At 48.2% G+C, this 24,287-nt stretch overlaps 1 protein-coding gene across 5 annotated transcripts in view; it reads right to left on the reverse strand.

Annotated features, from left to right (window-relative positions):
- Positions 1-24,287, reverse strand: part of LOC126524341 (polyamine-transporting ATPase 13A3-like) — a 358,071-nt gene that overhangs the window by 250,432 nt on the left and 83,352 nt on the right. For all 5 annotated transcript variants that reach the window (XM_072287406.1, XM_072287408.1, XM_055067260.2 and 2 more), the window contains 2 exons: positions 22,654-22,767; positions 13,304-13,383 (listed from right to left, as the gene is read on the reverse strand). In XM_072287406.1, coding sequence (XP_072143507.1) covers positions 13,304-13,383; positions 22,654-22,767 — 194 coding nt within the window. The remainder of the gene's footprint in view (positions 1-13,303; positions 13,384-22,653; positions 22,768-24,287) is intronic.

Raw genomic sequence — 24,287 nt, forward strand, 5'->3', positions numbered from 1 at the left:
TCACCACAAACACACAGTGTAGCTTCGCGATCTACAAGGTTCTCCAGGAGTCCTGATGGAATCCTTACACATATAGATACCTTCCCTGTGCGGCAGTCGACAGTAGCACCACACTCCCTCAAGACGTCCATGCCAAGAATAACATCATGGGTCGACCGAAGAATAATTACAAACTCTGTCTTAATAACATGGCCTCCCCAAAACACGTCAGCACTACACACACCAATAGGTCGCAACGGCTCGCCACTCACTCCACAGAACTTTAAATCTTCGTCCCATTTAAACAAGACCTTTCGCCCTAGCACGTGTTTAAAAGAGACACTCATGGCCGAATCGTTGCGCCTGTGTCCACTAGAGCCATCACAGGGACATTATCTACAAGAACGCGCACTTTGTTTTTCAGCATCAACACAGGATGTATTTCTGTCAGTAGCACGTCTCCAGCGACCTCACCTCCATCGGCCGCGCTAGCTAGTTTTCCGGTGACGAAGGGGACGTGGCGCGACGCAGCGGTGAGGGAGAACGGGTAGCACGACGTTGCGGTGGGGGTGTCAAACTCCTGTCAGATGCCGGGGAGCGATTCCGGGAGCTTCTCGACCAATACTCGTCGCCAGACGATCCGTGTGGCCGTTCGGAGGGCCGAGAAAACTCTGAGGGCTGGCCATACCACGTGGTCATACGCTGGTTACAAAACCGCGATATATGACCCGGGACACCGCAGGAATAACACACCGGGAGAGGTCGAAACCTTGGCTGTTCGTCGATGAAGCGGATATGATCATTTTCCCGCGTGTAGTGGGTTGGTTCGTGGCGTGTGGCACGGCGATAGATCGGGCGTCGAGAAGGCATGCGCTGAGCGCGTTGGTCATAGCGCGGAGTCGGAGGGCGTGGTGTCATCCTCGACTGCGGGGCTGCGCTGTACTCTACGGCCGCTGCGGTAACCATCGGTTGCCAAGGGGCCGAATGTGGCGCCGTCATAGCCTCACGTGACGTGTACACACCCTGGTGGTAAGCAGTTGAATGCAACAACTCTTCGCGGCGGGAAAGTTCCTCGCGGACAGTCTGTCGGATCGTGGAAGGAAGGTCGAGGCAAGGACTCGTGTCCACACTGGCAACCATTGTAACGTTTGCCAACCGACCAAACTTTGGCGCAATCCGACGCATCTTGAGCGTTTCAAAAGTTCTGCAGTGCCGGATGACGTCGGACACAGAACTGAGGCTCTGCTTTCCAATTAGAAAATTGTACACATCCTCAGCCACTCCTTTCAGCAAATCTCCAACTTTATCTTCTTCCGACATGCGAGCACTGACCACCTTGCACAGCTTTAACACTTCGATGTATGTTGTGCATGTCTCACCTGGTAGCTGCGCCCGTTGCGACAGTGTCTGCTCCGCACGCTTCTTTTTGGCGACTGAGTCCCCAAAACGCGCCTTTCCCTCGTCAACAAAATGTTCCCACGTCGTAAGCGCGTCCTCGTGGTTCTCGTACCACACGAGGGCGGTATCGGTCAGGGAGAATACCACATTGGTGAGCTGAGCGGTTGCATCCCACCCGTTGGACTTGCTCACTCGTTTGTAGTGGACGAGCCACTCGGCATCTTCCCCCGCTTTGCCTCCGAAGGTGGGTGGAACTCGGTAGTATGGCAGTGGACTGCTAGGCGCTGCCCTCGGAGCGGCTACTTCTTCTGGCATCTCGAAGACGGTCAAGGCTGATGGCGGGAGGCCGGCAAGTCGACGGTTTCGACGAAGCTGCGGCAGTGACGGTTCCGTTGTTGTGAGCGCTACCCAGCACCTCCACCACTTTATTACGTGCGAAGGAGACCGTTTGTAACCCTTACGGATGAAGGGGACCGTTTACTTTAGGTCGCGAAGGTGAGCGCAAGAGCGGCCAGCTGGTTAATCAATTGAGCGTCGTCCTCTTCTTCCTTCCTCAACTCGGGGCCGCAAGCACATTCACTGGTCTTCGTTTTCTTCATGCGTAACAATATTCTGAAGCTTAAGTTTGCCGCTGAAGTGAGACAAAACTGTCACTAAAATTGTGGCTAGACTGAAGGGAATTTTAAGCACGTAGCTGTTTTGAAACACCCAAATATAAGCTAGCGTGAAGTAAATCATTTACCAAAACGTGTCACGTTGAAGCTGATAGAAAACAATGAATTTACCAGCAGAGGATATAGGGCGTTAGCTTTACTAATGTATTTACTATAGGGTGCGGGAATATTCCAAATCTAGAATACGACTAATTGGTGTGGGATACATTATTTCTATTCGGAAATTAACTATTCTGTGCTTCCAAATATCAAAAGCAAAAAAGTATTTCGCAAGAGCCGTCTGTTTGTTAGTCAGGTTACTGTTCACATGCTGAACAAAGTATCGCAAATTATAAATACCAGAAGTAAAACTGCGACTAACTTTTTGACGCAATGAAGAAACAAGATTGGTAATGCAAGCTTTGTCTTTGGTTTTGCGGTGGAAGTGTGGCACTGGTTTACCATCATTGGGTTAGACCTCATACAGACACATAAATAGTGACACGTGCATCTGTTTACTTTTTTCAGGTGACCGCTTTTCACCGTCTAACAAATGTTATCGCTCAGCGTGGGACGCGCCCGTATGTATCGGCGCTTTCTCGAATGTTATCGAAGTTTCTATCTGCTGTGTTTTGTCACCGAAGCTTGTCTAATCTGACTGCATGTGCGACGCGAATAGTGTAGAACTCTCTGGAATGCACGCGGGCACCAGTGATTAGTCTGGAACCTTCGATGACTGATGTAAAAAGGCGCTTGATCAGCGGATCAGATTTTCAACGATCGCCGACTGTATTCGCTGCTCTCGTTGTTCTTTGAGTGTAGCCTCTTTTTGAGGACACAGGTTTGCCCGATAAAGCGCTAGTTTCTTCATTCGCAGTATTGCTGCTTTCTTCACAGTCACTACGTGACATCTGATGGAGGTGCTAGTGCGTTAATGTACCGAACGCCCCGGCAAAGCAGCGATCCAAGCCCTAATGCCAAGGACATCACCAACGTCGCAAGGACCAGTGAGCTGCTACCTAACGTCTGATAAGGTCTGGTACCCGAATATGGAATACTTTCCTAGAAGGCTAGAAGGATCAAGCACAATTCAACTACCCCCTGTGGCTGCCCCAGCGTCCCCCATTCTACTGCAGCAACCTCGGGACCCACCAACCTTCCATGGATCAACGTCTGAAGACCCCGAAACCTGGCTGGATACCTATAAACAACTTGTGACGTTCAGCAACTGCGACTGCGACAACAAGATTCGGCATGTACATTTCTCCTTAGAACACGCCGCCAGAACGTGGTTTGAGAACCGCGAGTCGACCTTGACAAAATGGGACCTGTTCCCTAGCGGCTTCCTGTGGACCTTTACGAGCGTCGTGCGCAAGGAAAGGGCCAAAGTCACGCTAGAAGCCCGAGTACAATCAACCAATGCGAACATCGCGATTACTACGGAGGAGACGACTCGCCTGTTTGGACACGCCGACCCCAAAATGGAAAAGGAGAAAAAAGTTCGCTTCTTGATGAGGGGTGCCAAGCAAGACCTCTTCGCCTGATCGATAAGCAGCCTACCCAAGACTGTTGCTGAATTTGTTTCCGAAGCCACAACCATCGAGATCACGCTCGATAAGCGGACAAGGCAATATAACCGACGAAACCATACCGATGTTCAAGCACTCGATAGCGACAACATGCGAGACCATCAGAGCGGTCGTTCGCGAAGAACAGCAGAAGCTTTTTTCAAGCTCGCAGCCTCAATCACTGACAAGGCCTCAATTGCTGACATCGTTAAAGAAGAGGCGCATCGATGACTTGGGCTTACTGAAGTGCAACCGCCATCGCCACAGCTGGAAGCGCTGACATACGCAGCCGTCACCCGGCGCCAGATGCCCCATCCGCGCCCGCGCCAGGATCCCATGACACCGGAATTCCATCGCCACCTGTCGGCCAGAGAAACGCCCCGATGGAGACAGACATTTGGCGTGTCCCCGATCAACGCCCGCTCTGCTACCATTACGGAGAAGGTGACTATGTGTACCGCCTATGCCCTTACCACGGCATAGAACTGCGAAAGTTCGCCGCAACGCGAGGCGTCCATAGCTTGGGGAGCGCCCTTGTGACATCGCCGACTATTTCGCCGCCACTCAGTGGAGTTCTCAACGACCGTTCCGTTCACGGTCACCAGGCCGCTACCTTTAAGCGCCATGCCGACCATACACTGGCCCCGCCGGGGCGGGTCCACAAGTGTATATCCGGAAAACTAAAAGCACGGAGGTGCGGAGCCCAAGTGGCGAAATTCTTCAACGAGAACATCCTGCTCCAACATGGAGCCAAGAAATCCTCATCACCGACAGAGGAACGACCTTTACAGCAGAGCTCACCCAAGTCATTATGCAATACAGCCAGAAAAGCCACAGGAGGACTACTGCCTACCACCCGCAGACGTATGGCCTTACGGAGCGGCTGAGCAAGACCCTCGCCAACATGCTAGCAGTGTACTTTGACGTCGAGCACAAGACGGGGGATGCCATGCTTCCGTACGTAGCCTCCACTTATAACACTGCAGTGCCGGAAACAACTCAAATGACGCCGTTGAAGCTGGTTTACGGAAGGAACCCGACGACGACTCTCGGCACCATGCTGCCGCGCATCACCGACGCAGAGAATCTCGAATTCGCCGTCAATCTTCAGCACGCCGAAGAAGCCCGACAGCTCGCACGCCTACGCATCAAGAATCAGCAGAGGACCGATAGCCGGCACTACAATCGTTAACGACGATACGTGGAATTCGAGCCTGGCGACCGAGTTTGTGTTTGGACCTCGACGCGCCGACGAGAACTTAGCGGAAACTTTTGCGCCGCTATATGGCACCCTATATGATCTTACGACGCATTGGCACACTCGACTATGATGTCCTGCCAGACGGCCTTTCGCTATCAGAGCGCGCCCCGCTCACGACCTGAAATAGTCCATGTGCGATTTAAGCCGTTCTACCAGCGCTAACAAATTTTGGGACTTTGCAGAGCTGAAGTTCGGACTTTCTTGTTTTTTTGGACTGTGTAATTGTTATAATGGCTTTGTTGTTTTGTTACTTTTGTTTAATAAGTATCCTCTCGTTTTTCTCTCTCCTGTTTGTAACATCTGGAAGATGCTTTTTGAGAAGGAGTCACTCACACGTGTACCTGTTTATCTTTTTCGAATGGCCGCTTTTCACCGTCTAACAAATGTTATTGCTAAGCAGGGGACGCGCCCGCATGTATCGGAAGTTTCTCGAATCTTATCGACGGTTCTACGTGCTGTCTGTTGTCACCGTAGCTTGCGTAATCTTATTGCGTGTGCGACACGAACTGTGTAGAACTTTTTGGAAGACACACGGGCACTAGTGATTACTCTGAAACGTTCGATGACTCATGTATAAAAGCCGACACGCTTGATCGACCAATCATATTTTCGACATTCGCCGACTGCGTTCGCCGCTATCGCTGCTTGAGTGCAGCCTATTTCTGAGGGCACAGGTTCGCTCAATAAACGCTAGGTTCGTCGTTCACAGTTCTGCCGTTTTTTTCACCGTCAGGACTACGTGACAATACCCAAGAATGCATGGACCTAGGAACTGCCGTCGTCGACGTAATGCAATTGGTAGTGCAATTTGCACGTAATGCGGAGGTTGGGGGTTCGGCTCGCATCGTCAGTAAGTTGTATGTTCCTCCGTTTGCATTTAGTTTCCCATTTTTATACTTCACTTATTAACTACCAATACCTTCCACAAAGCTTTTTTTTTTTTTTTGTCTTCATTGTCTGCTTGTTGCATATGGTTCTGACTAACAAATACGTGCGAGCTTTCTTACACAAACAATGCCCTTACAAAATAGGGCCACTCGGTTCCCTTTCTTTTCGTCCAATACATGACAATAGGCTATTTTTGTTTCTGGTCTGCCAAGTGCTCTTTCTTGCAGTCTTGTCAGGCAGCAGTTTTATCTTCTACGTTACAACCAGTGATGTTTTTCTTGTTGCAGGCCCTTTATTGTACCTAGGGCACACAAATACGTCGTTAGCTTTTTTTTTCCTTTTCCATAACTTGTGATAGTTTCAACAACTACTTATTTTGTGTTTTGGTAAAGTTGGTCATACAGCAGCCTGTCATTCTTGAAAGCACTTTTGCCACCAGGCTCTAAAGGTGTCAAGTGGCTTATTCGTGCAGTTCTTTTCATTACGGTTGTAGTGATCATCCTGTGTTTAAAACGATCCTAATTGTCCGTGATAGTTGAGTGTCTACTTAGTACAAGTGTTTTCCTGATTATACTGAAATAAATACTCCGGCTGCAAAATGTGCGTCAGCGTTTGTCTATTTCGGTATTCTATTCTATATTCGATGCTTACTGTTCATATTCAACTTGTATTCGAAAAAGGCGATATCCTATCGCACGCCTCTAATATTTACACAACGGATTATGACAGCTTAAATTTTTCATTACCTTCAGACTGGAAGTTTAAAAATACGGCATAGTTCAAATAAACACAAACAACGTAGCTTTCGTAGCATGAGAATGCTAGAAAAACTCTTACCCCTAATTTTTTTTTCTTTTTAGACGTTCGTGGTAGCAGAAGTAGGTTCTGCGGAACGTGCTTGGCCACATGTTGCTAACGCGGCGATGACAATTACCCGAGCTTTGTGTAGGTTAAATAACCACATTTTCGCCCTTGATCTGCCGGAAAGCCGCCGTGCAGTACCTGATTATTGAAGTTTATTGGCGCAAGTGCATCAAAGGCTGAAGAGCGCCAGGACATGTGTTTTGGTTTAGTAAAATTGTGCGTTTAGGCTATGACCTAAAATATAGCCTGTATAGAGGCCTATATGTAAAATAGATCTACAGATATTAGTGCCGCCGTTCAGTACTGATTGGTGTGAAAGCCGTGAGCACCCAAGAGATTCATTCAGACGTGTGTGAACAAGCTCAGCCATTCCGATATTTGCGACTTTATTACGCTGTAGATAGGGCTTAAGCACCTGCTATGTTATAAATCTGAACGCAAAATTTATTCCATTTTATTTTGGTAAATTAGCTCTCTGGCCCGCCTGCGCACGTCTACCGATCGAATTGATTTAGTGACAACGCTGAACCTGCAGCGTTTAAGCACATTCAAATTGGGTTCCGTGAATAGTGAAGAAGCTTCAATTTTAGGAGCATTATGCTCCGAAGCACAATCACAATGTGAAAGCTACCAGTGCGGAGGCAACCGTTGGTTCATCATGGTCATGGAGTCTATGCATCGTGCAGTGAGTTCCGGCCGCTTGCACGTACTGCTTTCCAGATGGCTATTTGACCAGCAAACTTTCTAGCTAATAAATCGTTAAAATCTTGCCAATTATTCATTCAACTCCATAAAAAGTCACTGATTGCTGTAAACTGTAAACAGATAAAGTCTCGCAGAGCAAAGTACGGTAACCCTTAACTGTTTAGTGTGCCCGGGTGAGCGTCATCTATAGTCGGATACAACTTTAGAAAAAAGGGGGCGTTTACTCCTCCGAGGCGGATGCACACGATCATCCACCAATGGGCGTGCGCTCTGGACCGACGTCATGCGCCGGACGGCCGGTGACCCCGCCGTCGGAGAAGATGGCCGCCCGCGCTTCGAACTGGACCAACTCGCGTCAGCTGTGCGCGGCAACGCCTTATCACAGTGAATTTCCAAACTGTTTGTGATTGCCTATCATACCGGAAATATTGCTGCGATCTTACGATGCGGCATTTGTGTCGCGTGCGTTTGTTCTAAGCAGTGATCCGGCGAAGAAACATTGCAGCGAGCATCGCTGACGCTGCACTACGCTTTGCCTGAAAACAGGATCCCACGGCGACCGCTGCAAACACACATCCTGCCTGTTTGTTCTATGTCTTTTTTGTTTCGCTCCTGAGTGAAGTTACGACGAGAAAAGTTTGCCAAAGTCTGGTGCCTACTGTCAGCGGCGGGTGTGTTCGTGTGCTGTGTCGCTGCGTTTCTCGTCGGACGGAGTGAAGTGATGGAGCAAAACCACTCTCAGGAGAAATGAGAAAAGCGTGCGCGCATAAAACAAACCTACGAGCATCTCAACAGAAAATATTTGCAAAAGAAGCCTCCAATGCAAAGATTTGTTGCCGTCAACTTAGCGTGAATGATCGTTTTCAGCAGTGAGATGGCCGAGCGTCTAACGGTGGTGCTCGAGCGTTGTGTAGCACCGTCAATTGATTGCTTTCCACCAGTGCTCACCACGCGCGCAAGCTGTAAAATGCGTGCTCTGGCACAGTCACGCATAGGTTGTGTCGCACGCGCTCGATATGGTTTCCCACAACATTGCTTCGCGCTGCTTTTCGATTCTTGTGATATGCTGCAATCAAAAATTCCCAAGACAGTGTTAAGAGAACGGTTAAAAAAGAAACATACGAGAAGGTAGGCACAGCAGCTTGTGAACCTGCTCCTATAATACCTCTACCCAGGTCTGTTTGTAAATGTGTGTATGTTTTCTTGCGTTTGTCAATATTTTTATTTCCCACATTTCTTTATATTTGAGTTTTTCTTAGTTTCCGCGTTTGCGTGTCTGCTTCCATGCGTGTTTGCGCTTACTCTTATTTCTGTCCTTTTATTTTACATTAGCATTTGTTTTTGCTAGTTTTCTTTCAGCAAGGTATTTACACATTTTCATTAACGAATCTCATTCAAAGCACTAACTCCTGTACACTCCAGGGCTGGCCTCTTCCATCTCATTAAAACCTTTCTCACTGGTCTACCTCGTCTTCTTAGTCTGCCTACTCGATGTGTTTTCTATTCTTGCTTCTTGTGTTGTTGCTGCAATGTGATTAACCAACTTGCTCAAGACAAATTTTGATCGCCTATGAAAAGAGAAAACTTTAGAGATACATTTTCTTAAAAGCGCCATGTGGGTTGCACAGCAACTTTGCCTCTTACCTCTGTTCATGCTTATGCATCAGTACATGTGGCAGCTCGCCAGAAGTGTTCATGAAAAGCTGCATATTGCGAAACAACACCTTGCTATGCTGTTGCATTTTTTATGCATTCAGTTTTAGTAAACAGACGGTTTCGCTGCCCATCACATATGATGGTAAAAATGTTAAACACGAATAACATTGTCCAGTAGGGTGTCATTTCCTGTCTCAGGCTGTCGTCGTTGCAAAGAAATTTTTCAGCGAATGGAGCCGAGCAAAGCAGTGCATTGAGAGCTTTTGCAACTTTCACCATTTATTACTTCAGAAATGTCATTGTCTGAACCTGGCCGTCCATTGCTATGCTTGTGAATTAAATAATTGACTCAATAAAACACATTCGACTTCACTCAGCATTTTTTAGTAGAAACAATGCTAGCAGAGCTATTCAGGGTGAATAATTGTGCTTACATTGGTGTTACTTGCCCGGTCAGATAAACAAATACTACAATGGCTGTGGCATGACTGTGATTTGATGTGCAGACTGCTGATGGTGCCTTTCAAGCGTGCCCTCAACTACTGCTATTAATAGTTAACCGAATGAGTATTTGGAGCCTCACTAAGCTAATGCTGTTTGGTAATTGTTCTCTTATTCGCATTGCCTGCCTGGGCCAGGTAACCAAAATAAACAATGCCACCACATGAATCTGTGTTTGCATGCAAGCTGCTAACAGTGGCTATCATTTTCGCGTTGATTGCTGCCATTTCACCAATAGTGGCAACGGCTTGACTGCGCTTTGACGTGCAGACTGCTAATGGTGCCTTTCAAGCGTGCCCTCGACTACTGATTTTAATAGTTACCCGAATGAGTGTTTTGGGCCTCACTAAGCTAATGATCTTTGATAATTGTCCTCTTATTCACATTACTTGCCTGGGCCAGGAAACCAAAACGAATGCGACCACATGAATGTGCTTTTGCGTGCGAACTACTAAAACTGGCGGTCAATTTCGCATTCACTACTGCTGTTTCACCTACAATGGCTACGACATGGCTGATGCTAAAGGTGCCTTTGAAGCGTGCCCCGACGACTGTTATTTCATCACAGGGCCCGTCATGCTCGTAGGTGGCTGCCCAATAGAGTATTTTGGGCCTTCTGACATTGGCATCATTCATCTCAACGGGCTGGAAAAAAACAATAGGCGCAGCACAACTGCACGCAAAGCACAATGTGCTTTGGCGTGCAGGCTGCTAAGAGTGGCTGTCACTTTCACGTTGACTACTGCTTTTTCGGGTGAACCTGGGCAGTGGCTGCCCGAATGAGCATTTTGGGCCCCACATAGTTATTCAGGGTTAATAACTGTATTTGCATTAAGATTTTCCAGCGTTTCAGCACGTTTCCATGCCAAATTCATTATTGAGCACGATCTGTGCAGGACGTTGCTTTTTCAGAATTGGGCTTCCATTAAAGGAAATATGTCACCAAATGAACTGCTAATTTATTTGAGAGGTCACAAGAGAATGCTTGGCTGCTGCGAGCCCACGGGCAAAATTTTGGTAGCCCTAATAAGGGCTGTTCTTTTGTTAATAAGTAGCTGTTATGCTTCATCGAGTGGCTCAATGCCGGGCAGATCGCAGTCGGAGTCGCTTTCTTCACTGCCATCTTCACCCACTTGGATGATGATGGGTTGCATGCGGTCACTTCCAGACGTATCAAGCCTGAACTTTGCCTCCAGGTTCATCACGTGGTGAATGTTCTTCCTCCAGTCTTCTGCCGTTACGTGTTTGATTTTTTCCCTCAAGACGTCTTCGACCGTGGACAGCTTGAAGTCTCTGTTGTCCACACCGATTCCATTTTTCGCCTTTGTCCACACGAGCTCGATAGGATTAAATTCGCAGTGGTACGGTAGGAGCCTAAGTACAATGCAACCAGCCCTTTCAGCTGCATTGTCTACGATGTAGCTCAGAAAGCGTGGCGTTACAGGTGCTACCAACTCAAACAGCTACTTTCTAACCATCTTTTCGCTGTAGGTGATGTTTTTGCTTTTGAGCCACGGCTGTATCTTTCCTTCTTCCAAGCTGTCATTACCAATTTCTCTTCTCTCTGGGAATGGTAAGGTGCATTGTTGAAAACAATGACGCTACCAGCAGGCAACTTCGGCAGAACGTCATTAAACCATCCCTCAAAGCGATTGCCATCCATTTCTTCGTGGCAGTTGCCTGTTTTTTGGCCACGGAATCTATCTAAGCAGCGGTCGACGAAGCCATCCTCGCTGCCGATGTGAGTCACAATCATGCGCTGGCCTTTTCCAGAAGGTTGTTTCAGACCCGTCGACAGGCCATTAGGTCGAGCGTATAAGCGTCCGCGCTTCTGCACCACGATGTCTGTCCACACGATCGACCCAGTGTGTCCCACCGTCGCCCATGCCTCGTCCAGGAAAAAGATCTTTCGGCCTTCTGCCTGTAGCGTTCCACGTCAAGAAGGTAGTGATTCCACCATTCAGCGATGTCATCCCAGTCGATAAGCAGCTCTTCTCGTGCTTGAATCAGATCTCAACAAGCAGGGGAGGCACAGTTCACCGCTTCAGTGATGGGAGGTTCATTGTTGTGTGTGCCGAGGTATGTGTGGCCGGCAGGAGGTCTGGACCCCACTTCACGCAGAGTCAGAGACGAGGAGAGCTTTCCCGGCGAAGAATTCTTTATACAATGTTTACATGCCGTCGTTATCAGGAGAAAGACAAACAGAGCAGCTGCAAGTTGCTTAAATAACACCCCTCAGTCCCCAGATACCCCAGGCAGCCCCTATATATAACGTCGCTCTCGGTGGACGGCGCTTTCTCGAACCGCGCTGCGGCGTCGGGCCGATCTGGCGGTCGGTTAGAATGGTGCGACGGGGAAGTTTTATGGCCCGCATAGGACAAAGGGAACCAACTGCAAGGCACGGGGTCGAAACACAGCCCTCCTTTGGAAACCGTTCCAAACACAGCGGGAGTCGTTCGTGGTGCGGGCGCCGCCGGACAAAGGAGGGGGTGGGGGTTGCATTGCTGCCGGCACGGGGAGGGGCCGAATAGCAGTCCGTGATCCGGTGGCCGCTTCAGTCGTGGACGCCGCGCAGCCACGAGGAAACCCGAGCCGTGCACGTAGTCGTGTGCCCGAAGCAGGCACCATGCGGGGATGAATGCTGCCTCCACGGTCGACAAATCATAGCACTGGCCTTCCGTCAGGCAAATCCCAGGGCACAAACATAACACCATATACGCTTCGAGAACTCGTTAGTGATCTTCACGACCGTCGGTATCTCGTTGCGGCGAAAGAAATCGCGCACACGACCTCGGCGCGCACAGCGGGTAACACTTCGTGCTGCGCCTTCTTTTTTCCGGATTCCGTGGGCGCTTTCGCGAGGGCGTCGACAGTTTGCCACCCGAAATATGCGAAGCTTTGGCCTCCCTCCTCACCTTGAACACTGTGCTTTCGCTGACACCAAGCATCTTGAGTTTGTAATGGTTGCGATAAATGCGTTGTTTTATATAAGTACTTGTTCAATATCAACTGATTCATTTGAGGCTCTGAACAGGAGTAGTATATGTGCCATGTACATGTAAACAAGCGCGAAAGCCATGCACAGCTGCTCTTTCTACTTTCGTCACTTGCAATGAAGCTAAAGAGCAGACGACGGGCAGCGTTGTGGAAGGCACGGGGTTATTTTTCTGTCGCGATCTGGCATGTGCTGTAGCACATGAGAGCTCTACTAAACCAGTCATCAAAATACAAGAGTCTTTATTTATACCGAGACTTGCGCGTTTCAGAAGCACGATTTTTTGAAAGGGATTATTTTAGTCGCGGAGGCAATCGGACGTCGCGCTTCGGTCATCTGGGCGGGGCCTCCCCTTTTTTCTAAAGTTGTATCCGACTATACTATAGCACGTGGCAGCGACTTCTGAAAGATAATCTTAGCCTCCCAAGCTGGGGTCACGTAATAAAGAAATCGTACCTATGTGGATGCAAACAGTGCCCGCTTTCAGAAGTGACTGCTTGTGTGTGTGTGTGTAGGAGTGGGGTGGAAAGTACCCATTTTTCCCTTTCACTTCTGATTGTGGGGGGGGGGGGGGGGGGCAGGGGACGGACATGCCTCCTCCCGAACCGGTAGATACGCCTATCACAAGCATGATGTGAGAGACGCACATACAAATATAAGCACATCTCACTGGATAACCTCGAGAACTCGCTGTCACAACGCTGGCGTGATGAACTCTGGCAGCGAGAACCGAACGCGTCGTGCTGCCTCAGTTTCACCGCGAGAACACCTTTCCCGGCCAAATAAACGAAAGCAGTCTTAAAAGTACCTATATCTGTAAAATGAATTCAGTTACCTTAATCGTGTGAACCTTGACTCTTGCAGATTCCAGACGAAGCGAAGGTGCTGATGTATGAAGTACCTTAGATGAACATCCTGCAACAGAGCACATGTAAAAAATAGGTGTGTCAAGCGTCATTACCTCTACCACTGCATACTATTACGCCAAGTAATGTACGCTGCTCAGTTTGGGCGCACGAGTCTTTACAATTACTACATCCCCCACTCCAGTGCAGGGTAAGAAACCGGAAATGCACCCCCAGTTAGCCTCCCTGCCTTTCCTCTCTCTCTGTCTCACTTGGGCGCACAATAAAGTCGGGAATGCTCCTAGAAAGGTCAACGTCCTCGGTGTGCTCGGCTCGATCGTGTTGACCGGTTGACTTACCATCTCCTTGGGTCGCCAAACTCGTTTATCGAGTTTGGCGACCAAGGAGATCGGTTCGACCGATTCAGAGGGGACGCGGAGGCAAGCGCGCGTAAGGTGTCGTTTGAGTACTCAGTTTGAGCTTTGAGATGCCAGGCGAAGTGCCGCCGAAGCAAACTGGCCCATAACTAACGACAGATTATCGACCCCACTTGCTTTTGCGTATAATTTTATGAATATAGTAAATACATTCGTTTGCACAAAGAAGTACCTGCTGAGCTTTTCAGCAATGAAGGTCCGCCAGCTGCAGTGAGCAGAAACCGGCGGAAAAATCCTGTGGAATGTCGCAATACTGTATCGGTCATCCTGAGTGACTCACAAGCATGTTTACCGAGTATTAATTCGACAAGCATCCACAAAGTTGAGGACGCTCGAGTATGTAGCCGCGCGACTATCGCCTCCAAAGCAGGCGAATAACAAGATGGGCTCGCGTGTAGGTAGTGCGAGAATAGAAGATGCTAGCACGCTCGACCTGAGCGGCCGCGGCGTCGGCCGCTTCCGAGATCCCGCTGCACAATGGCTGGCCGGCATAAATAAACCGTGGCGACGGCGGCTACCTCTTCGCGTCGCGTCCCACAATTTGGCGACCCGGTAGACCGAGCCCAGCCATGTCAGCGTCAACGCACCAACTTTAGCAAAGTGAGGTTGAGGAGGCCTCAGGCGACCAGTCTGCAGACGTCCCATGGTCGTAGGGGGTCCGGGAATTCTACATCGACATGCCGGACATCTGGTTCGTCCAGCTGGGAGCCACTTCCTTCTCAACAAGGGTCCAGGTTTCAACTGCATTTCAAGCTCCGGCTATCATCCCCCGGCCCCGACGCCTCCGTAGACTTGCGTGGAACCGTCCTTGCTCACTACGTCACCTTGGGCGCTCAGTCACAACAGCTCTCGCCATTTGACCTGTCGCATCATTCCACGTCTTGTCGTCCCATATCGCCTGCGTCTACCCACAAGTCTATCGTCAGTACGTACCCGCCCAGCATCAAACCTCCACTTGGTCGGTCAACCTCCTCCCCAGCGCAAAGGCAGCTGCGCGACGAATCTTTCAAAGGAATTGACTGGGCCAAATGCGATGGCTTTCCGCTACCCTACGGCCCGCCGCTTTCCTTCCTTGAACGTTCCCGCAAGCTGTCCGCTTTCCGTACAGGGGCACCTCACTCATCGCCGATACAGGGGCTCTCCCACCGGCTCCACTACGCGCAAATTTCACTCTAGCTGGAATAATGACACCCCAATCACAACCTTCACGATGCCTTCAGCGACCATGGTGACCCTAATGATGTCGGCATTCGACGTTTCACCGCAAGCAGCAGCTGACAAGCCTTCTGATGTTCTGTGCTCAGAGTTCCCGCGGGTGCATGACCTACCGAAGCTTTACAGCAGCAGCTCTGCCATCTGATTTATTCAGCTCGAGCACAGCTTCTACGTCTACGTGATGAGTTAACAACACTTGCGTTATCTCCACGCAAGTCCCGAGCTGCCAGACGGTCTACTTTTAGAGCTCCGACTGCTGCAGGCCGTGCATCTACGAGAACACGTGGCAGGTGGCGGTTTCGCACTACGGCATCACTGTGGCTGCGCCTCGCTCACAACCTACGCAGCCGGTGCTGCCTGGTACATCTCTCCCGGACTGCGTGAACCCGGCACTACGAACGAAAAACCATTTGCCTACTTTACCTGGACTTTACCATTGGTCTGTATTCCAATCGCATTTCGCACTAGCAGGGGGACCCTGTAGCGGCGCGACTACCCCCTCCAAAGCAGGCGAACAAGATGATGGGCTCGCGTGCAGGTGGCCATGAACACGCTAGCGCGCTCAATCTGAGCGGCTGCGGTGTCGGCCGCTCCCATGATCCCGCGGCACCATGGCTGGACGGCCTAAATAAACCGTGGCTACGGCGGCTACCTCTTCGCGTCGCCTCCCACAAGTATATGAAGTACAAGATACATATACAGAGGCGATATATTTGCAGCATGAAATTTTGGTTGGATGGATTCGTAGTCGCTGTCACATTCCAGGCAACACAGAGACCGACAGTTTGGTACACACGGCGAACACTGAAGACTAAATTGATCCGTCTCTCACATTGTGATGCACACGCATCAGCTTACGCCGGCTTTCAGCTCGATTATCGAGAGATAGTTCGTTCGAAAGCAGTTGTCGAAGCTCTGTTTTATTTCTGATTAATACAAACATACAGTTCAATACTTCACTAACAATTACAAGTTATCGAGAAACAGTAATGCACAGATTGCTTATAGACACTGACTGCACAAAATATTCTTTACTTAGAGTAGGACGAGCCGAAAGTACGGTGTGCACTCGCTCGGAATCAGATGAAGATATTGATCAGCGCTTGTATAATCGCAGTATTCATGCTCATACACAATAATTGAACTCCAAAATCGCGCATTCAGCACCTGAAAATATATTTACGAAGTTACAAGGATAGCAGAAATTACTAGAGCACAATAATTGCCTTCTGTGGCCATGCGCTGCTATTTAATGTTTATGCGAGGTGCCCTTGGTCTTGACTTCATTGCAACGTATGGTGTAGACTTTTATATATGGTACAGGAGACTGCGATTCCTCAAAATACAAGTGAACTATAAGTGAGTGCTCTTTATGTAATTATTATCGATCTGAACCCCGTCTCGTGACTTAGCATGTACCAATTTGAAGTTTATGGGAACTCGGTGTTAGCGCTTTCGCACCTAAATTACCTTCCATGTTGATATTTTATCTCGTATTTGTTTTCTTTGTTTCAATCGGCCAATTCTTTATATGTGCTGTTTGCCTAAGAGAGAAGGAGCAGCGGCCATCACGCAGGATGCAAAGCTCTCCTGTATAAACATATAACACAGAACATCGACTATCAGTGGTCTATCATAGAATCAAATACGACGCTGTCAAACGACAACAGAGCAATTCTTTCGTTCGTTCCCTTCGAATCAAAGGTGTAATAGAATGTTTCAAAACCGATCCATTTCTCAACTATTAGAAGCCACCATCAATAAGAGAGTGGCCATCAACTCGCAGACAACATTCAGCCGCCGTGGAGGGAAAGCTCCAGGGGCGTAGCTTCAGCGTGCATCCTACCATGTTCACCGCCATTTCACAACGCTTTTGGTTTATTATATAGTACATACTCAATCAGAGTAGCATCCACGTGGAACACTTTCACCTTTGCCAAAATGCGGCAAAAAATTCACGCAGAAACTCCTCAAGGAGACCGGACACTACAAACGACAGCGCTGCGGTGACAAGAACTGGTGCGGACGGTGGCGCAAGGTGCATTGACAATGCAAGAAAAGTACTGCAGGTGGCGGCGCCAGGCGTGCTGATGACGTTGCGGTCATTAAAAGTCATTATCACTCTTTAGAGCCTTATCCATCCGCGTCGATCCATTAGCAACCGTGACCAAACGTACATTGGCGGCGCCCGCGTATATGGCACGATCGTGTGAAACATATATTGGATGTGATCCGCGATGCCGACAGAGAGTGCCGACTGCTGATAGTTCCGCGCGCTGTGTTTTCGGCGCTTCGCGTTGAAGAGAGGCGCGTGAGTCCACGTCTTAAAAGCGATCTGAGCTGCGAAACGGGCAGCGTGCGGCTTGTGCTGAGAGCTTCCTCAGCAGTGTGTGCTTGCCACCTCTATCGCGTTGAAGCGACAGCATGAGGTCGCTCGCTGCTGCGGTTTTATCTTGAAAGCTATCTTCTTACGGGGCGGACGGAGCGAGAGACGGACGGACATTTTTCTGGTTGGGCAAGCATACAAATTCTTACGCATTTAAAAAACACAAAATTAAGTCGGATTTATCGTTAAGTGGTTCATTTCGTCTTATTGTGCTGTTGTTGATGACATATTTCTGTCTAAGGTTTCTTCCGCAGCTTAAAATAATGCGCATAAAAATGTGGGAATTTCTTTCAGGGTTGCTCATACTTGTGCGCGCTATGCCTCCGTAGCTTTCTCTTCATTGCCACAGAGACTTGTCCGAGAGTACATCAACAGACACATGCGAGCGCTTGTGTTTCAGCGTTTTTGCACTGGTCTAGCCCACCGATTCTAACCGCGGGCGACACTTGGCGGGCGCGAACACAGCTTCTCGCTATCTGCCTGCTAGACGTCTGCTCCACCACGACCAACGAGCCGTTCGCTTTTCTTAGACCACGCCAACCACAACCTTGACCAGTGCGAAACAGCCAATGCCATTCCTTGAAACATGTCCCGGACGCTGTACGCTCTACTCACTGGCTGCACTCCTAAAAGCGGCCCTATATGGCGTACAAAATTTTTTAACGTCTTTTAGCGCTACTCGCACCATTTTGCTCTCTTCATTCTTTATCGCGCTGTTTGCTAAAGCTCTGGAGAGCGGGGGAGGGAGGGTAGAGATAGTAGCGGTGCCAATAGCAGATGCTCGCGACAGCCGCTAAGTGCGATAACCGTAGGCCGGGCGCTAGCTTAGAAAGTTCCAGCTACTCCGTCCGGAGGACGATATGCTGATTTGCTGGGCGTTTGCCCCCCTGCTAATTACCACCGATAATAAAGGCAGACATCGCTACCTATCCGCCGCCTAAACCAGCGCTCGGCAAACAGGAAACAGAACGGGAACAGGCCATCCGTTGCTCCCTGCTATACCTTGTGCCCACGTCTGCTCTGTGCCATTTTGTGCCTTCCTGGACGTGGCATCATCGAAAAATCACAAGTGACGTCACGTTTCCGAAATCAAAAGCGCGTGCGTTGCTACGACAAAACGCTGAACTCATTGCGAGTGAAGGCGTCGTTTCATCTTCGAAAACATTGAATGAGTTGCATATGACCAAAGCAGTTTGACAGAAAACCACGAAAGCACACAGCTATAATGTTATTATGCTATTATGTTATTGTGTTTACCGTTCATTGTTATTGTTCAGCATATGTATTTGCTAATGTCGTATTAATTTTCCATGTTGCGTGCACATTCCTTTCATTGTACTGATGTTTCTTTTTCCCGATTCCATACTAATATGTTACTCTATTTCCCCCCTTAAACAATGCCTTCTCGAAGGCCTGTAAGGTGCAAGTAAATAAAATAAAATAAAAATAAAGCTACTATTGCAGTGATACTTCAACAGCTCATGATGTTATGAGCTTTATCAGCGTTATAAGCAAAATATTCATTTATTACTGCCAGGGCTTTAAACTTGTTTCCCTCTCATGCCGCTGTGCGATCGCTATCGTGCTCAACTATCACTGTTTCGAGGACTGTACACAAACACAACTGCGACTACAAAAAAAACAAATTCTCAAAAAAATGTTCCATGACTTAAGTTATGGACTATTTTCACTTAAGTCATGATTTAAGTCATGGAACAGTAGTTTGCAGCAGTAACGGAGAAAATTTTCTCCGTTACCGCTGCAAAATTGGATACTTGGCCAGCAAGCTCTCCGGTTCATTAGCTGGCTCTACGATTGGCCGAAAATGACGTGACCCCGAGAGACCGAAGGGGTTAAAAGAGAGAAAAGAAGATGAGTTTTTTTTTTTTTTTTTTGCCATGAGACGCAGAGTCTGATTTGCTGCCGTTGACGGCCGTCGATGACATTGTGACTGTTCATTACTTTGTGTTATTACTGTAGACAGGGTAAATAAACCTTCAGGTTTCAAAATCCTCCTCAACGTCGGCCAACTCCCACACTCGATGGCAACACCTAATACCGGGAAATGCTGGCGGCGAACGCTATGCATGAAGATGAGCTTTCCGGTAGAAACGCAACGTCTTGCGTTGGCGGATCTTCTGCTATTGTTTCGCACTTATAATATTTCACACTAATTCAACTGCGAAGATTTAATATAAAAGGCATGCGTTGTCGGTGTTTTGTTTCGTGGCATTTGCTTGTGGGCTGCAATCATCAAAATCTCGAGGAATAACTTTGTAAAGAACCTAAGACAAGCCTGAGCAATTTTAGTGATAGAAGAACAACGTTGGTGCTGTATAAAATACGCGTGGTTCAGATTGATTTTCTAGGCCGCGAACGCCGAGCCCTCGCCGATATCAAATTTTCTGCGGCATGGGGCAAGCAGAAAGCGGAAAAAAAGCGCTAACTTCGGCACGCAACCAAACTTTTAATGTGTAATCATTCTTTGGCGATATCCCAAGCTCTCTCACGCGAAACGTTTAATACCTTGTATGTGCAGAAAATTCCGTAATCTGCATAGTTAAGGCAATTATTCGTTATGATAGTGTAAATGTAGACGATTGGCAGCTTTTAAGCGTTAAGGAACAATGTAAAAGAAAAAAGTAAGCAAAAAAATATCCATAGGGTAGTCATAGGGCTCCTTAGAATATGCATGGGGAAGGTTATAGTAGGGGTGACCAACTTGAAATTTGGGGGTTGGCCAAATGAAATTTTGGGGCGGGTCAAATTAAATTTCGGGGAGGGACAAATTAAACTTTTGGGGAGGGCAACTTACATATTTTTTTTGGGGGGGGAGGGGGCAACCTGAAATTTGGCGGTGGGCCCACTTACATTTGGGCATGTGCCAGGTTGAAATCTGGGGCTGGGCCAAATTAAACTTGGGGGGGGGGGGGGGGGATCCAACGTGAGATTTTGGGGTGGCGCAATTTCCAATTGAACGCGGCTGAGCATCGTTCGAGTTATAAACACCTCGGGGATAAGCGAGCGCATCGAGACGCTTGGCGCGCTTTCATTGGGTCTTACCAAGGCGCATTCAGAACGCAGTCGACAGCTCGCATGGACAAGGAACGCCGGCATAACGCAGCCTTGTGAGAGTGACAGCGAGGGTGACATGGCATCGCGGCGATGCGGTCTCCCATCACGCAACGCCTCGCGCGCTACTGCAGCAACTGGTGTTCCTAAAGAGGTGTTCTAATAGGTGTTCCCTTTCGACCACGCTTCTCTGTCGAGAAGTGCTCGTGCCCAGCGTTGCGGCTCAATTGGTACGATTGCATTGAAGGGGCCGGATGTCGTGAGAAAATTTCACAATTGTCTAATAAAGTCTATTCATTCTTTCATAGCGAAAAAGCCATTGGTAAGCTAAGAAAAGCAAGTAAGCAAAACTAAGCAAAAACGAAGTTACAGCCGAGCCTAGCAATGCTTACGCATTAGTGGACAATTCTCAAAATTTCTGTAGCTTTCTTGCTTTCTTGATTATTTCCTTTCAGTAGCGTTGCTGCCATGACACTTGCTCGTAGGCACCCTACTGTGCTCCGTACGCCAATGTGTGCGGCATTAATATGTCGCTAACGAACGTTTTACGTCCTCAGATAAGTAGAATACCAAAGGCCACTGCAGCTTTGTGTGCTCTCTGTATACACTGTGCTTCGCAAAAAAAAAAAAAAAGGGAATGTCGCTACCAGCGTTGTTGCAGCTGTATACCGGTGATTTGGTATTGCGTAAATGGTCATACGTTTACGCACAAGGTAAACGTTAGGACAAGGTAATCGTGCTGAGGCTCCTTATTGACGTTCTTGTAATTAGATGGCGGTCTGCTAACTGGTCGGAAGGCCGAGCCGCGACCTCCATCACTTACAATATCGACGAGCAAGAACCTCTGAAACCGAGCGTTTATTATAAAGCAAGCCAAATAATATTTTTTGTAATGAAATATTGTACTTTGACCAAAAGAGACAAAGATATGGAAATACTAAGATACATTTAATTCAGATTAAGTAAGGTTGGTCGGAGTTAAGAAATTTCCAACCACGTTTTTGCGCGCATGCATTTGCTGCTACATTATCTAGACCTACAAAAAGAAATTTGTGAATGTATAGCAGTATCTTAAGATACAAATGGAAAGTATCGTATCGGATACAATAATTGCCCTAGTATGTTGTATCATATCTCGATACAATGGCAGAGTATCTTTGCCCAGCCCTGCCATGCGCGCACCCACCTTGCCGCGAATGCCCACAAGGAAGCAGCTATTGTTTTTATGGAATATATATATATTAATCTGGATGTGCCTTTTTAAACCTTAGCTCGGTTGGGTAATATTCTGCTTGCCTACAATGACATCGCAAAATCATGTCTTTTCGTTGAATTGTTCAGAAACGATACACTAAATGCAATATTAAAAGACAGCGGAACCTGCCTACACATTCTAGTTGGCATAGAGTAGCCTGGTGATTTCATTTGTCATTGGTAACTTACTTCTGAGCCCGCAAATTTAACCACGTGATGCAAGAGAATTTGTCTCTTAGAATCATAAATTGAAGGAAGTGGATAGATTGGTGCACAATGAAGAAAGCTTGTGACTAAGAATAGAAAATCATGCAACTATCATATGATGTTCGTCGTTGTTTATACACTATTTTTGACGTTACCGATTACTTAAACACGCGGCAGCCATTTCTAGGGGTCAAATTATCAAAAGGGGTCGAACATGAGGTCCTCAGGCTGTTAGAACTGGTGAGATGACGCTTCATGGCAGCAGGAAGGTATACATGACTGTAATACATAGAGCGTTTAATTAGGGGAGTTTGGAAAACCGAGCATGAGAATGCTTTTACCTATGTGACATTCCTTGCTGCCGCAATGCGCTGTGACGTTTTATGTAATACATTGCATCAATGGGGCAGTATGACCACCATTTAGGCTACCGTTGTTGCTGAGTTCATTTTCTACGGATGTCACGGAGATAATTGCTGAAAAGCAATGACGGAATATTTTCTCACCTAGTTATCGCAGCATTCCTTGTGACTTCAAGCACTGACGTCGGTGCTATGCGGTACGATCAGTTCAGTGCGAAAGAATTTATAATGCATCTTACAGGTAGCCTTTGATAACATCAGTAGCGCATGCTTCGTATTTGGGAGCCAGTACTTGAGCATGTCGCTAGCATTTTGACGGAACTGCTTCTGCAGTACTTTAGGATGATGATGTGGTGCACAGTAAAAGACACTCATATTACAGTGTCCAAATCATTTTCTAGGCTTACGACTTCGCTGGCAAACGTGCGTTTTCGTCGCTGGTAGCTGCTGCTGAATGACATCCTTCGGTTGCTCAGGGGATGCGTTTTGACTTCCGTGATCGTGAGGCGGGAATGGGAGTCCTGAAAAAAGAAACAGCCATGATTTCAGGAAAACCCACTCTGGTGTAAGTGTACATGTCGATCTGAGCGGACAATAAACGCTATGCAATGAATCAACTTGACAATTGGTAACAGAGTGGTTCAACGCAATCTTAAATCAGTTGTGGGGGCGCTCGAATCACACGCCTCCCCTGATTTTGTTTTGCCGGTATAGCCGTGAAGTCTCCTGTAATCTAGCTTCTCCGGGTAGCTAAGCGCTGGCGGCGTTCGGTGTATCGGAGGAGTAGAGGAAGAGACGGCGCAATTGTTTCAATTGTTGAGCTGCTAACGCCACCAAACGGCGGGGTTACTTGGACGCAAAAGTGGCCTCTTTGGCTTGAGATCGGCAGAATGCGCGGACTTGTCGCGAGCCTGTCGGGATGCTCTGCGGGGCCGTCTCATGAAGAGTCGTGGCGCGGCACCGGGATGGACGAACGCGGTCGTTCGAACGCGTCACCGTTCGCTGACTATAGACCGTTTTTTCGTAGGCGCCGCCATATTGTGAACGCAATGGCGCCGCCTATGAGCAGCGCCATACTGGCTTGGGTGAATGCGGTCTTTTGCATGGCAAGTATACACTCGGCGGTAGGTTCTGGCGTTTGTTTTCGCGGTCGTGCGGCTGTTCAGTATGACGTGCGTCTTCTACGTGGTAAACGGTTCTGTGAGACGTGCTGAAGTGGTTTAAGGCGTCGTGGCCGGAATTTCTGCTGGCGTTGAGGTGGACGGAAGACGCAGCGCGATGTGCGCGAGCATATTTGAGCCTACAATCAGCCTCGGAGATCAATTGTGTATTTCTGAATGTTCCAATCACCAATGCGACCTTATTGCAGTATTATTCTCTATATTTAAGCTGCGGTTTAGGAGCCATGAAACATACGCGACGATCGTACCAGCGTGGGTACCGTTCTGCTACGATAGGAGCTGTGATGTTATACTTGGACAAGCGTTCAAACTGTTCGCTGCAGGTTACATTGCGTGACTACTTGGTTCGATGGATGAGGTTTCCGCCCCTGAATAAAATAGTTTTGGCAAGTAATAGCAGCATACCTTAAAGTCTGAATTAAGCTTGTCCAGCAAAGGGACTGTTTACGAACTGCGCGAGCGTCCTAAGCAGTGCTAGGTGCTGGATTGTCCAAGCATACGGCATCAGCGGTTATATATTTATAAACGTTGTGCGGCGTGACTATGTGAGGCCCTATTGCGGCGTTAGCCCGTTTTCTCTTGTTTTCGCGAAAAAGAAGATGATAACGGAATTTTCTTTTGGGTTGTGTTCGTTCCGTTCTATACGACGCTGTCACACGTATTACGGAAATTTAGTCCTCGAAAATAGGCATCGCATTCTTTTTATGTGATCGCTCTCATATAGTATGGCTGTATGCAGGCCAAAAAGGCAATGCCGAAGCGCACAGCTTACATATGTATCGTGCTGGTTCACCAACCGCAGCGATCGCCGTGTTGAGCAGCGCCATCGGCCTGATGCAGGAATGCTAGCGTAGACATAT

Source organism: Dermacentor andersoni, chromosome 3 (assembly GCF_023375885.2).
Source record: "Dermacentor andersoni chromosome 3, qqDerAnde1_hic_scaffold, whole genome shotgun sequence".
NCBI classification, from domain to species: Eukaryota; Metazoa; Arthropoda; class Arachnida; order Ixodida; family Ixodidae; genus Dermacentor; species Dermacentor andersoni.